Source organism: Aricia agestis, chromosome 5, assembly GCF_905147365.1.
Source record: "Aricia agestis chromosome 5, ilAriAges1.1, whole genome shotgun sequence".
Lineage (NCBI taxonomy): Eukaryota > Metazoa > Arthropoda > Insecta > Lepidoptera > Lycaenidae > Aricia > Aricia agestis.
Window position 1 is genome coordinate 1,652,591 of NC_056410.1, and position 15,285 is coordinate 1,667,875.

A 15,285-nucleotide genomic window follows, 5' to 3' on the forward strand; every position below is an offset into this window, starting at 1 on the left:
TTTGTGAGTCACTATTTCTTCCACCTGATAGGTACTTTGGATTTAAATGAAATATTCTATGAAACTATCACTGCAAGTTTTGTCCAGAGAGAGAAACCATGGTTATCCATCATTCATCAACACTAAAATAATATTTAGGTACTTAATTAATATCTTTATAAAATGCAACTCAAATAAAATTGACTTGACTGATAATGCTATTTTAGGTTATATCGAATCACACACTTTTTCATTTTTACAGCAGCTATCCATTTATATCTGATTTAATTTCCTAGTGGATTTAGGAAAAACATTAAATTTGTATACTGACTACCTATTTCTGCTGTTATTTTTGCAGTCTACGATACAAAAATAATTAAGACCAATTTCTAAAAATTTCAAAACAAGATTGACATGTTTGATTGACCCTGAGCCCTTTTGGTTGCATATTTTTGCCGCGGCAAGCGTGGCAATCGCTTTCATTACCCCCTCCACCCACTTCGCACGCTCCGAATAGACTTACACATTGTCACCAAATATTTTTAGATAGGTAGGATACCTAAGGTTTTTTTTTTTTTTTTTGTAAAAAGTTGTACATTTCTGTCTTATATAGGTAATAATATAATAATAAAAACTAAGGAAGAGTAACTCCGTCAAAAAAAGTGCACCAAAAGGCTACAAAATGTGACCCGAATACATGCATATATTTATGCATGTGTTCGGTACACATTTTTCGTGTAATATACTCGAATGACATTCAACCAGGTTGACATGACAATTTTGTCAAACTCATTTTAAAATTTGTTTACATAGGTTTGTTTACTTACTTTTGACCATAGACTTAATATATACTGTCGTATGCATAGACATAATATATTTATATTATGTCTATGGTCGTATGACCGTGACCATTTTCAATCTGTCAATGTGTGCGTGTGCTATTGATGTATATTTTACTATCGATAGTATAGTATTTTGCTATCGATAGTATAGTCCGTTCGAGTTATTTTACCTGAATTTCTATAAGAAATAAATAATATGCAACTTTGACAGATTTGTATTTCAAATTAGGTATCATAAATCTGAATTGTCATATTTTAGTGTTCGAAAAGGAGCCAAATTTAAAACGGTTGAAGTATGGGAGTTACGTTTGCTTACTTTTTATTATTCGTAGATTGTTAGACATTTTTATACTTGACAAAATAAAAGTCCTCGTTTTTAATTCTTATTCATTTTATCATAAATCGAAATATTTAGATACTTAATATAAAATAATGAATTTAATAATGCAATAATTATAGTATAATAGTAGCAAGCTCCATAAATAAAAGTTAAAGTTGAATATCATATTATTTATTTAAAAACTTAAAAATCATTAAAGCTATAAGAGTACCTAAACCTAACACAAGTTGGTGAGAGACGATTTACTATTTACTTAGCAGTTTTAAACTATACAAACATGCTTATATGAATTATAATAGAGAGTGATTTAAATGAAATAAAAAACATAGTCCTCATAATTATTATCATTACCTGCAAATTCAAATACTCGCTCCTCGTAGCGGAAGGTAACATGATACATCCTACATTTAGACTATTTTTATATCACACAATACTAGAAAAAGTCTTATTTAATTCAGGCATGAAGTCTATACAACATTTACAAATACAAGATTCACTAATAACAACAAAATATACAACTCATCTGCGCCATCTATCGGTAACAATCGACAGTTTTTCGACAAACTTTCAATTGTCAAAAACAGATGGCGCTTTATAATTTCTTTACATAATTTCCTCTGTGCTGAGCGTCTCCCGCGAGCCCATTAGAAAAGTGTAGAAGGTGGATATCCATCCACTGAGCCAGTAAACGATGAAGAACCAGAAGACGCAGCGAGTGATCAGGTCCACGAACCACATTCTGGAAGGAACAAATTGATGAGCATTAATAATAAGTCTTACTTCAGTTACTGAAAATTGGCACACAGTTATACTGTAGGTTTTTAGACAAAGCTAAAAAGACCAACGAAGTAACTAGTTGATAATGGTTATCTAGAATTCTAGATAGTAAACCCGAAACAAACTTAAATACTTATTACTTACGCACAGTATAAATATCAAACAAAGACTTATAGTACGGGAGCCCTAGAACATTTTTTTGTGATTACTAACAAGCTAATTTTTTGTGAATAGCTAAAACGGAACCCTAACCAGCAGATTTTTTGTTTATTGGTAGGTTAATAGGTATATAATTTAAGAGAAACCTTGTCCTACAAACAAAACAATCCATATTTTAGGACCATCAAGTCAAAGTATTGTTACGGACACACAGAGCCATCTAGCGGCAAACCAGCGAAACTGATCAGAGGAACACAGACAACCTAAATCCCCTACTCGATACTAGATGGCGTTAGCTGTACGCGTATTCTCTAGAAACATCCCGCACTTGTTTACGCGAATTGAGTACGATCCAAAATGTTCTCGAACTTGTCTCGACCCATATAGATAGCCGCAGGTAGAGGACCCGGCAATTCAGTTCGATCTGAGCGATCTTCGAGGCGATTTCGGAGTGACAACAAGTGATCAATAGTGAGTGAACCAGTGAAACCTGCGACTTGGCTACGACCTAGGACAGTGATAGTGCTTAGTGATTGGACCTAGAGATTAGTGTTTGGACTTAGTGCTAAGTGTTGTGACCTAGTGTGTGCTTGTGTGACCTAGACTTAGTATTAATAAAGTCTTCAAGAGAGTCACCAGGTCTTTCTCTCCAAATCCTCGAACCCTAGCACGTAACAGTATGAAATCCTTGCTATCTCTATTAACTACCACTTTCGAGATTTTTCGAAAATAAAAATGTTGTTAGTCTTATCAAAATGTAGCTCACTAACTCACAAAAAATTAGTTTGTTATACTCCACTCGGGCTAACTTGTCGCTAGCGGTCATTGACTCCCTGTCAAAAATTTGTCATTTTTCATATAAAACCACGATAAACAATTTCTGACACTTCTTTGTCAATCGCGGTTTATATGGAAAATGACAAATTTTTGACAGGCAGGCAATGACCGCTAGCGACAAGTTAGCCCGAGTGGAGTATAGTAATTACAAAAAAATTTGTTCTAGGGCTCCCTCACTATTAGCTAAATCAGTTTAATGGCTTACACTTTCATGTGCCGTCTGGCTGCAGGGAGAGTGTCATCATACTCCTTCAGTATGAATATTCTCGCCGATCTGATGCAGTCTTCGAAGTATTTCATTATGTCGAGACCTGAAAACATTACATTCATAAAAATAAAAATAGTTTTATTTCTGAATAAGGAATCAAATATTTTTAGAACATCCTACGTGTTGCCTGCCACCGGTTCGGGAACTAGCCCGACGAGAACTGTTTATAAACTACAAAGGGACATCTGCCTACCTAGAATCAATAATTCATGAAATGTTTACCGTCTCTCAAATATGAATGACAGCTTTTACACTTACCGACAGCGTCTATCTTATAATCTCTTCTCTCTCGTGGATTGAGCTTCTCTCTCAAGGTCTGAGCGATATCGGATTTGAAGTCCCACTGGTTGTTAGTGTAGTATTCAAACACATCAAAACCTTTGCTGATGCGTCGATGGACTCTTAGTAACCTGAAAATACAACATCAACAATTGAAAGGTTGGCACTGTGACTTGTATTGTTGTACTTCTCTATAATTTAAGTAGGTAATTACAATATTTTTCCAATTCACCCTCGAATTAATTAGGTGGAATTATAGGGGACAGGCCTCGCCTAGTTTGGGGGGCCGTTATTTGTTAAAATGTTTGTAAAAAATATTACGGTCAATAAAGTTTTTGTAATCTACAGATTGTGAGGTTATGAGTAAGTTCCAGTAGCTACAGATCAGCCGTTCAAGCCTCAAGGCAAGATCAAACGTACTAGGGTAAATGCACCATCGAGGAAATTGATTTCTAGGCAATTGACAGACCAACGTCATTTGGTCGGATCATGTCAATGTAATGTTAATTGTGAAATGTCGGCTGTGTTTGACGTAACGCGACCAAAGGTCCCCCATCTGCATAGGAATCAACTTCTCTGATAGTACTTACACAGGGTCGTATCCGAGACAATAGAGCAGGATGTCGACCAGCACGGCCGGGATCCAGTGGAAGAACAGCGCGCAGATGTTGTGCTGCAGCCGCGAGTGCTTCATCGAACCGCCGGGGTACCTGAGTATGAAAAGTTGATCAGACATTGGTACTAAATCGTTGGCATTCTTTGTGAAAGTGTATGAATGACTTCCGTTCAACAAAATAAACTTGGAACGTTTTCATGTCGTAAAACTATCCAATTTGCTAGTATTCTGATCACATACAGCTTCAATAGCTTCTACGTCCACGCAATATTGTATGTGTATCTACTGTAGTTAATTGTAGTTGTGACAATATGAGTGGAGATGCAGATTGTGTGTTTTTGTGTGCGCGTGAGTGTTGGTTTTCAACAGTTTCTAATAATAATAGCTCCCACACCGGTTTCGGTGACGGTGGCCGGTTTCATTGAAACCAGGTCAGCTACGCAGGAGTAATTTTATAGTGCCCAAGTGTGTGCGCAGTACACAAGAGCACTCTCTATTCCTTTACTCTCATAACCCAGTGGGACGGAAGACCGACACGACTGGCGAGAGATCAGGCGCAGGACCGACTTTTTACATGCCCATCCGACGCATGGATCATCTTACTTATCAGACAATCAGGTGATCAGCCTGCACTGTCCTAACCAAACTTGGAAATAACATGTTTCCAACGCGGGAATCGAACCCACGACCTCCGAGTCAAGAACCGCGCTCTATACCACTAGACCACAGTTTCTAATACTGCTGTACCTAATAAGTAAGCTTCGATAGCACCATTTAGGATTATGAAGTAAATTACAGTAAGTTTACTTACCATACAACACCATTTAGAGGCATACGTTCCATGATGATCTCGCGGCCCGCCTCGATCATCTCCTGCCACGTGATCTTGATCTCCGCTGACGATGTGAAGTTCACAACCGTCGTCTTCGTGTCCCTGTTTAAAACGTTGTGTTAGAAAGAGAAGGCATGAAGGTGCGACAAGCGCACATTCTACGGTGTTGAAAAGTCGTAGTTCTGTTTTATACTATTTCATAAAAAAATATTTTGCGGCAACGTGTTGCGCTGATCCATTATTTTTTTTTTTATTCTATTTTATTTATAGGACCTTTATAACAATACATGTCGGTCCTGTTAGTTTAACACAATACATTAATAGTATATAAAAACAAACAAAAGAAAGTGATCCACTCTTGTATAATGCCAACTTTAACATTATTAATTACTGTCAAACTTTTTTGCTGAATAGCTATAATGTAGACTAAAGCCCTACAGTCTACACACACATGATACAGTAGTATTATATAGTATATATTATACATACTTACTGTACTTACTGTACTTACAGTACTTCACGGAAAAATTCATACATTGCTATACAAAAAATAATAATCTTCGCCAAAAAAAAACTGCTGGCACTTTTACTGTCTATACAAGGTGTAACAAAACTAAGACGTGACAATACGTGTATGTATGAATTCCTTACAAAGTGCTCACTGTGAAAATAGCAATGCTGAAAAAGCAAGTTTTTTTTTTGGGCAAGCGACCCCGCGTTTTGAATTTTTCATACTTACAATAGTATAGAAAAGTTGCTATTTCAGCGCTGCTACTTTCACAGTGAACTCTATATAGGGGACACATACACACCCTAAAGTATTATCACTCAGTTTTGTTATACTCTGTATAAGGTATCGGTTATATAAGAGGTTGAGTGAGTAATAACTTTAGGGTCAAGTAGTTCCAGGCGCAGATCATGATGCCGTTGATGAAGATGTCGACGGGCAGGTAGTCGGCATAGCTGTTACCCTTGCAGTACATAGACCTGATCACGCCCTTACCAGCACCTGAAAGCAGCAAGAAAGGGCATGGATAATTGTGGATGCAGGTGTTTTGGTTCATAATACCCACTATACAGTGTGTTAGTGTAAAAAAAATCGGTCGTCATACCCATACAAATTGCTGATCCAGTCATCCGTCTGGGTATGAAGACGGCATTTTTTTGAGTTCCCAGCATTGTTCTCATAGAAAAAGTTGTTCATTTTGACGGACTCATTTGATGGTTTCAAGGACAACGGTGTCATCACGAAGGTTCGATAATTTCGAAATTTTTGAAATTGGAAGTCTATTACCATTCAGTCATCACCATGCCAGACAGTGAAACTTTAGAAGAAAAACAGACTTGAAGAAAAAGAGAGAAATGAATGCTACACTTACCAATCAACAGTCCGGTAGGTCCGTTGATGTTGTCTGTCCATCCTGGTATTGGCTCTTGCCAGATGGGAATCACTGAAATGAAAAATTAGAACTATAAAGCAACTAGTAATTTTGTTACTATGCTGTATTTTTTTTACTTAGGTAAGGTCTATGGAGAGGTAGAAGGAATGTACAATCGAGGAATTGATTCCTAGGCAGTTGACAGACCAACGTCATTTGGTCTGATCATGTCAATTCAATGTTAATTGTGAATTTGGACGTCCACGTCCAAATTCACAGAAATCCGTCCGTCCGCTATCTGCCCAGAAATCAACTTTTTTGATAGTACCTAAAGTTATGACATAGATTATCCAATTCCATCCATACCTACTGTACAATTTGTACATTCTTTTAGGGAGAGTAAAACACAGAATATTGTTATAGGTATCACTCAACACCACCACTCGGGCTCGTAGCTGATAGAAGAAGTGATCGTCAGAACGAAGTCGAGCGACCACTCCCCACTCTCCCTACTACCTACCCAAGTAGGCGGGGCACATCTTTATTTATCAATACACTACACCTACCTACTTATGCTTGTCTATCTATTACTTCCTAACAATAACAACTCTTAAAAATAACAACTTTTTTTTATGTATGGAGATACTTTGAGGTGTTTTGAATTTTGATGTTTAACAGACTTACCAATCGAGGGTCGCAGGACCATGACGGGTATGTGTTCCATGGCCTCCACGGCCAAGGCTTCTCCCAGAGCCTTCGTAAACGCGTACGAGTTCGGGAGCTTGCTCAGCACTCTACAATATTTATAAAAATTCAAGCTTTTAAGCTATTCCATAGCTTTTATAACGGGTTTTGAGCGCGGCGACTGAAAACCTACCTTTTTTAAATATTTTTCCAAGAAATAGTATCATATACTGTAGCTAATATAGTTATATATTTTTTGAAGCCGAAATAAAAATCATGCATTCTAGGGTTAAGTCTTAAGCGTCCGTCAAGAGGACCCCTCTTGACAGTCACTGGTGAATAAAGTATAAACATGATTACGCGGATGCTTATCATCACAGTAACTGACTTGGGCGTGATGGTGGCGACTGTTTCCTCGTCCATCCACTCCATGGCGTCGATGACCTTGTGCGGGTCGGCGGGCGGCGGGTACGGCCGCTCCTCCAGCAGCTTCTCGTGCAGGTGGCAGTACGCCGTCGACACGTGCATCAGCAGCTGTGGGTGGTTAAAGTGGTTACATAAGTCATTGGTTTATCATCTCTACTGTTTGAGACTAGGTACAGGAAAATTTTAAACAGATAAAACTGTGGAATTGTCACCAGCAGTATTTCCGGATCAATACGACCTGCAAACCTTCAAGAAGAGAACGTATTCCCTCAGCGGCAACGCACCTGCAGCTCTTCTTATGTTGCGAGTGTCCATGGGCGGCGGTAGTTGCTCTCCAATAGGTGGCCCGTTTGCTCGTTTGCCCCCTTATTTATAAAAAAAATGTATCCGAATCACGTCACTGTACATGTCCGAAGTCACATATTATTACCTCTAGGTGTAGGATTTGGGTAACTAGCATATTTTGTATACATAGCTACGGTACTAACTTTGAGGTGCTTGCACTGTTTGGCCAGTTCTATCACCAGTTTGGTTCCCCTGACGTTCATCAGCACCGCTTTCTTCAACTCTTCATCGAATCTGAAATATATGACGGTATGATTACACAGTACGAAAGGAATGATCCGGATATAATAATAATAATTTAAATAAATTCTTTTAGAAGTTGTACCTACTATGTATCTTTAATAAATAATATAATATTATAATCACAAGTGAAGGTGCCAGAAGAACAAGATAAATAATATTATGATACCTATTTCATTTAAATAAAAAATCTACATTAAACTTTAAATCAAATGTAACGAAACGAAGCGCAACGCAACTTGACGGTGTGTAGAAATAACCCAAGAATCTAAAGGACAGTTAAATCTTTATAGTCAAAACAAAAGGTATCCCACAACAAAAAAACTAGGCCTTTACATCCGTTGTGGATGACTTATACAGTATTTTTCAGAGCGAAGTAACCACTCCTCAAATACTGTAGTGCCTGGGACAAGACTTTTAAATGTCCGTATTGACGCATCATAGCCGTCCTAGTCCAGAGGAAAGAACTAATCAATACGTCTGGGACCAATTACTTTGTGCGGGTTTCCTCACGATGTTTTCCTTCACCGTACGAGCGCCTCCACCCGGGTTCGAACCTGCGCCCTCTAGAAGTGCAAACCGAAGGCCACGGACGCTCTTATCCTTATCCCACAACAGTTAGCGTCATAATACGCTAGTAGGCGCAACAGCTAGGATCCTCATACCTGATGGTAGCCGCAGCGTGTATGATGATGTCGACGTCGTCTATGATCATCTGGCGGTCGGCCTTGGAGATGCCGAGGTCGGGCTGCATCACGTCGCCCACCACCACCTCCATCTTCTCCATCAGCGGCTGCACACCACCCTTCGCTTCCCGCAGCTTCGCGAACAGCTAGAAAAATATGTCACGAATGATGGGGGCGTTATAAGTTATAATTGCTCTAATTTTTAACGAGCAGTCCCACTAAGAATTAGTGCAGTAAAGCCGGTTCCCGCACGGCGATCTGCAGTTTCCATACTAAGTTCATATCGGCAATACTCCGTGTATTGCAGTCTGCAGATATGAACTTGCCGCTCGAGCAGTTCTTGAGCTGTCGCGACCGCTTTAGAGCAGTCGGTCCCGAGTCCCGACTTCAACTTTAACGGTCCGTCTATGGCTATGGTCTATGGCTGGCAGTCTAACTTCTAAGAGTCACTGACTCTCCACAGGTGGAAAATTACATAGAAATAATTGATGCAACTATATAGATTCTCAGTAGGATTGTCTCTCTGAATAAACTATTGCCTGTCTATAGGTGCATTTTAACGATTATAATGATATTATATGTTATAATTTATAAATAAAATTTATAGATGTTTTAACCAGCCAATCAGAAAATGTAATACTTTTATAACATACGTACACAATACACATGATATTTAAGTTTTACCTTGACACTAATGTCACTAATAATATGTAATTATTAATACATCCAAGAAAGAAGAATAACTTCTTTGTCCCATTAACGAGACTCAAACTCTGAAAGTTCATACCACAGGGGTCACCGAAATACAATACGACATAATATTCACAATTGAATAGGCAAGTGGAAATATCAAGTTCATTTCTATATTTCGACACGTTCCTAGTTCTACGTGATAGTAAATTGTGCGTAAGACATCCATGTAATTTCCTGTTTTCCTACGAATTATTGCACCGACAAACCATGCCAAGGCCAACCCTCGTGTTCTGCCAACACTTTGGTTTTCGCAGTTCGCTAAAACCACCATTGCGACGTTCGCGTTTTCGAGTCGCATTATTTGAATAGACATTACTGAGTATTTGAACACGGCTATGTGTGTCAAAGGTACGGTTGTGACAGCGGTTTCGTCACAGATATGTTCAACAAAAGTTTACCCGATCTTTATCCATGTAGATTGTAGTATAATTGCCTTCTCAGCCGTTTAATGCGTTAATTTGCAATTCGATGTAATTGCACAAATATCCGCTTGCTTTTGTTTCATTCTTTCCTTATATAAGTAAAAAATTACTGAAGAACCTACACACGCAAAATAGCCTTATAACATTCTTGCTTTTCTTTAATTCATTTCTCTGTACTTTTATCCCTAGTAGCAAAATGTACACTAGTCGGTATAGTTGTAGGTAGTTTTTTCAGTTTTCCTTGTCGTATAAGTAAAACGTCTGCAAATCTTAACACTATTTACATCTTATTTTTCTATTAAAAAGGTATCCATACCTCATCATTAAGCATATCCTCTAGTCGCTTCGCCGGCGGATTGCCCTTCTTCTCTCGCACGAGCAAAATAATTTTACCGATGTCGGGACATTTCCTGAAAATCAAAATGGCTTATAAGCTTATTGAATTAATTTATTTCCAAAACTCTCAAATCTTTGTTATGGAATCACAATGGGTTTCAAGAGGTTAAGACACTACGATAGTAACCGATAGCAATATTTTCCAGTAAGAATAAACGAAACACTTCATATTTCATTTATTCTTGCCAATATAGGCCAATTAACAAATTTCTAAATGTTGAACGAAAGACAAAAATCGGCCAAGTACGAGTCGGACTCGCGCACGAAGGGTTCCGTACCAGTATAGAGCAAAATTAGACCAAAAACTATGTTTTTGTATGGGAGCCACCCTAACTTTTTTATTTTATTTTAACATTATTATTAAATATTAAAGTACACATATAACTAAGGATTTTGTAGAAAATTCAAGTACCTACCTGTTGCCATTATGGATATAGAGCAAAAAAGGCTAAAAAAATCACGTTTGTTGTATGGAAGACCCCCTTAAATATATATTTTATTTTGTTTTTAGTATTTGTTGTTATAGCGGCAATAAATATACACAATCTGTGAAAATATCAACTCTCTAGCTATTACCTTTCTTGAGTTACAGCCTGGAGACAGACGGACAGACATCGAAGTCTTAGTAATAGGGTCCCGTTTTTACCCTTTGGGTACGCAACCCTAAAAATAACGAACTGCAAGTCATCTTCACAAGAGTTTTGTGAATTTTTAAACTATTTCACATTTATTATGCAAGGTTGTGGCCCTATTACTAGATATTATACAGTTATGAAATCGGTATTTTTCCTCTATCAGTCGCTATTCTCATTTTCATTTGTAATTTTCCTCTTCTAGATAATTATATTGTAAGAACCTCCATGAAACAATATAATAGTCATCTCACGAAACTCGTAATTTGTATCACCGCCATTAAAGGATGTGACCTAGGTGCACAGTAAAACAACACGAACAAAGAACAATATGATCATATTAATTTATGGGTTTATTTTAATTTATATGTACATAAAAGATCTATAATAATCTATGAACCATTTAATGTTGAAATATAATATTTAAAATATTATATTCTAATCTTATATTTAAAATTCGGAATTATGTCCGTCCTTCTCTCTCTTCACACTCAAAACAGAGCTGTGAATTTGATGAATTTTGATGTGGATGTAAATTTTGAATGTGAAGGTAAAGAGGCAAAAATTACAATAGTTTCTATTTCAAAATAATGCATGGGCTCCTTCGCAATATGCGTTTTCCTTATTGACAACAACAAACATACTGGCAACAAACCATAAAAATCTTCATAACATACCAGCTCGTATTATTTTAATATTATGTACCGCAACTCTACAAAACTTCGTTTATCGCGCGGGACCGTACATTTTTCGGGATAAAAAGCATCCAATTTCCTTTCTCGGGGCCCAAAGTATCTCCATACTAAATTTTAGTAAAATCGATTCAACGGTTTGGGCGTGAAGAGGTAACAGACAGACAGACACACTTTCGAATTTGTAATATTAGTATGGATTACATACCTCAAAAGCTTCTCCACCAGCACCTTCCCCATGAATCCGGTTCCGCCGGTGACGAAGAGCCGGACGCCAGAGAAGGTGGCCGATATCCGGTCCGGCATGGCCTCCAGCTCCACCTCCGAGTAGCCTTCTGACGACATCTTGAAGGCTGGAACAGGATATTCTCATTATTTTTTATTGTAAAAGCTAACAGAAAGCTGTAAGGCACAACCTGAAGAAGGAACTTTTTAGACCAGAAGCTAGTCTTATCGAACATAAATATGTGTAGGTATAATAATGTGCAAAGACAAAAGAAATTCTATTGTCTTTTTTTGGTTGGTTTAGTCCCAGTTTCACCAACGTCTGTTAGTGCTAACAGCTTGTTAAAATGTCATGACTTCTCTTTCATTATGAAAAACATCTTATTATGAACTAGCGACCCGCCCCGGCGTCGCACGGGTATAAAATATATAGCCACTGAAAAAATGATTATAAAATCGATAGCCTTCACGTGGTCTACTTCTTATCTGTGCCAAATAACGTAAAAAATGCTCTAGTACTTAGTTCGCGAGATAAGCCCTTTCAAATAATTTTCCCCGTCTTTTCCACATTCTCATATTAGTCTAAGCGTGATAAAATATAGCCTATAGCCTTCCTCAATGAATGGGCTATCTAACACTGAAAGAATCATCAAAATCCGTTGCGTAGTTTTAAAGATTAAAGGGAACAAAGGGACATGAGGGAAGAAAAGCGATTTTGTTTTTTATAGAAAACGAAAGAGATAATATTGTGATACTATAATTCGTGCGTTAACTTTAACAGGCTTAGTATCCGTACCTACATATATTTTATTAAACGCATCGCCCATGGGTTGTGAAACGGTCTTACCAATAGGTACAACTGAAACAAAAAAAAATTTTTCTAATCATCTAACCTATGCGTGTGGGGTATCTGTGGATAGGTCTTAAAAATCATATTGAGGTTTTTAATATCATTTTTTTCTAACCTGAATAGTTTGCGAGTGAGACTCTTCCGAAGTGGTAAAATGGGTGCCGCCCCCCCCCCCTCTAACTTCTAAAGAAAAAGCATAATAATTCTAAAAAAAATATAAGATGTACCTACATTACTATAAAAGCTACCAACGAAAATTGGTTTGAACGAGATCTAACAAGCCTAGTACTTTTTTTATACGTCATAAATGGTAAACCTCAATTTAACTTTCATTAAATCAACTGAAATATAAAAATAAATCAAAAACCTTTTAATTTTATAAAACCTTATTGCTGCTGCGGAACCCTTCGCCTTGGCCGGTTTTTTATATACTTATTTCAACATTTTGTAGATAACGAAGTTTAAAACTCAAAAGCTCTAAAAAAATTAGAGTCTACTGTATTCGTGAATACTAACAAAATATTATAAATTTCAGTTATGTAGGTACTATTTGAAGACAATGAATATAAAATAATCGGCCAAGTGCGAGTCGGACTCGCTCACGAAGGGTTCCCTACCGTTATAGAGCAAAAATTGGCCAAATATGTGACCTATAATAATTTTTAAATTAATTTAATTAATAATTTTATTTTAATTTTATTACTTAATATTTATTAAAGTATACAAATATAATTAAGGATTCCGATTTAGGGATCCGTTTGTGAAATATTAAGTTTTAAAGGGTAAAAAATCGTTAGAGTCCAGTGTCCCCCACTTCTACCAGCTAAACGGTTGCTTCTGGAAATGTGAAATCACGAAAGTAGGAAATATTATGCTGAATTTAAAAGGAAAACTATCACGGCTAAGAAGACTTCATAAGTTATTGAGTAATAGTCGATCAACTAAAAAAATTTATTCGGCGAAGTATAATATACGTGGGAGAGCCATGCTTCGGCACGAATGGGCCGGCTCGACCGGAGAAATACCACGTTCTCACAGAAAACCGGCGTGAAACAGCGCTTGCGCTGTGTTTCGCCGAGTGAGTGAGTTTACCGGAGGCCCAATTCCCTTCCCTATCCTCCCCTATTCCCTTCCCTTCCCATCCCTACCCTTCCCTATTACCCTATTCCCTCTTAAAAGGCCGGCAACGCACCTGCAGCTCTTCTGATGCTGTGAGTGTCCACGGAAGTTGCTTTCCATCAGGTGACCCGTTTGCTCGTTTGCCCCCTTCTTTCATAAAAAAATAAATAAATAAATAAATAAAGGAACTTTTCGTTCAAATTCCTTTGAAAATTGAAAGTAACTGAGATGATGTTGTAAGTAGTGTAAAACACGTTATAATATATCTACATACATTGGCCATACAAACATTTTCAAAAACTAGCAATTGGCCGGTTTTACCCTTTGGGTACGGAACCCTAAAAACACAACAGCTATTTGCTACATATGTGATCAGCGGAATACTAACAGAATATAAGTTACGTGGGGATATAAAGTGGTGACGGGCATCGACCATGACCTAGAAAGTGGGAGAATTTCGGAAACCGTCTGTTGTCCGTTGACGCGCCGTATGCCGTGTGACGTAACGCGTACTTGACCGCGGGCGCAAGGCCGCAAGATGACCGGACACTTTTTGTACGCGTTCACGTGTTATACACACTATCAACGTATATATATAAAAATAAGACATTAATATTATGGTACAAACTACGGTACAAATAACATACACAGAATTGACAAAACTCGACAAAATGGCGTAGGTCCAGGTTCATCAGGCTCAACAAACATAACCATAGAGCTCGACAAGGCTTTAAATGCACGTAGCGAAAAAAGGAACTAACGCTGTCATCATACAAAAACGCCATTTTGACAGTTCTCCTTTACCAGCAGCGCCCCCGCCCACGTTCTTATAAAGCCTTGTCGGACCAGCGACGTCTTCTGTCAAATTCTGAGGTCAAAGTTGAGGTTAAAGTTAAATTAGCCTTAACTATAGCCATAACTTTAACTTTAACCACGCCTCTGGTGCAACCCAACCTTATTTAAGTACAAGAAGAACAATAGTATGGGATGTATCTTCTCTAGGCCGAGGTGAACGCAGCGTAGGTACGCATTAATAAATAATTATAATTTGGTTTACCATACTACTAACGCAATAGATATACTTAACCTGTCTTCTCTGCTGCTAAGGTATGTGAACAATTTATTATAATGGTTTGTCTATGACAATATGTCAGTTTTATGAACCACATCATTCATGTTGATTCATTCATGATAAATGATAATAGATATTTATGTTGGTAAAGTTTTGCAATAAAACAAATAAAATTAATAATGTTTGAACTTAAGGGTCTGGCTACGAAATATTGTATTATGATGTGCCTTGATCTATTAATGATTATTGATTTGTATGTATATTTGTATGTGACAGTCTAGCAGTTTTTATGTACCGTAGTCATTTATATTTTGGTAGAGTTTTGCAACATTACAACAACATACTTAAACAATGAAGAATAGTAAAGGGCCAACAGGTGGCCAACAATACAAAATTATTATGTACAATATTTTTTTGTCTTCTATGACAATCTGT

General features: G+C 37.4%; 1 protein-coding gene across 2 annotated transcripts in view; it reads right to left on the reverse strand.

The window, feature by feature from the left end:
* Positions 1–1,316: 1,316 nt before the first annotated feature.
* LOC121727399 (putative fatty acyl-CoA reductase CG5065) overlaps positions 1,317–15,285 on the reverse strand; it is a 34,059-nt gene continuing 20,090 nt past the window's right edge. The window contains exons 2-14 of one of the 2 annotated variants that reach the window (XM_042115233.1): positions 11,793–11,937; positions 10,181–10,274; positions 8,669–8,835; positions 7,907–7,997; positions 7,381–7,526; positions 6,993–7,102; positions 6,309–6,380; positions 5,818–5,938; positions 4,909–5,031; positions 4,072–4,191; positions 3,461–3,612; positions 3,140–3,245; positions 1,317–1,900 (exon numbers count right to left, since the gene is read on the reverse strand). In XM_042115233.1, the coding sequence (XP_041971167.1) occupies positions 1,765–1,900; positions 3,140–3,245; positions 3,461–3,612; positions 4,072–4,191; positions 4,909–5,031; positions 5,818–5,938; positions 6,309–6,380; positions 6,993–7,102; positions 7,381–7,526; positions 7,907–7,997; positions 8,669–8,835; positions 10,181–10,274; positions 11,793–11,929 (1,575 nt within the window). In that variant the 5' untranslated portion in view covers positions 11,930–11,937 and the 3' untranslated portion in view covers positions 1,317–1,764. Of the gene's footprint in view, positions 1,901–3,139; positions 3,246–3,460; positions 3,613–4,071; positions 4,192–4,908; positions 5,032–5,817; positions 5,939–6,308; positions 6,381–6,992; positions 7,103–7,380; positions 7,527–7,906; positions 7,998–8,668; positions 8,836–10,180; positions 10,275–11,792; positions 11,958–15,285 lie in introns of both variants that reach the window. The other variant, XM_042115231.1, reaches the window with a different exon arrangement.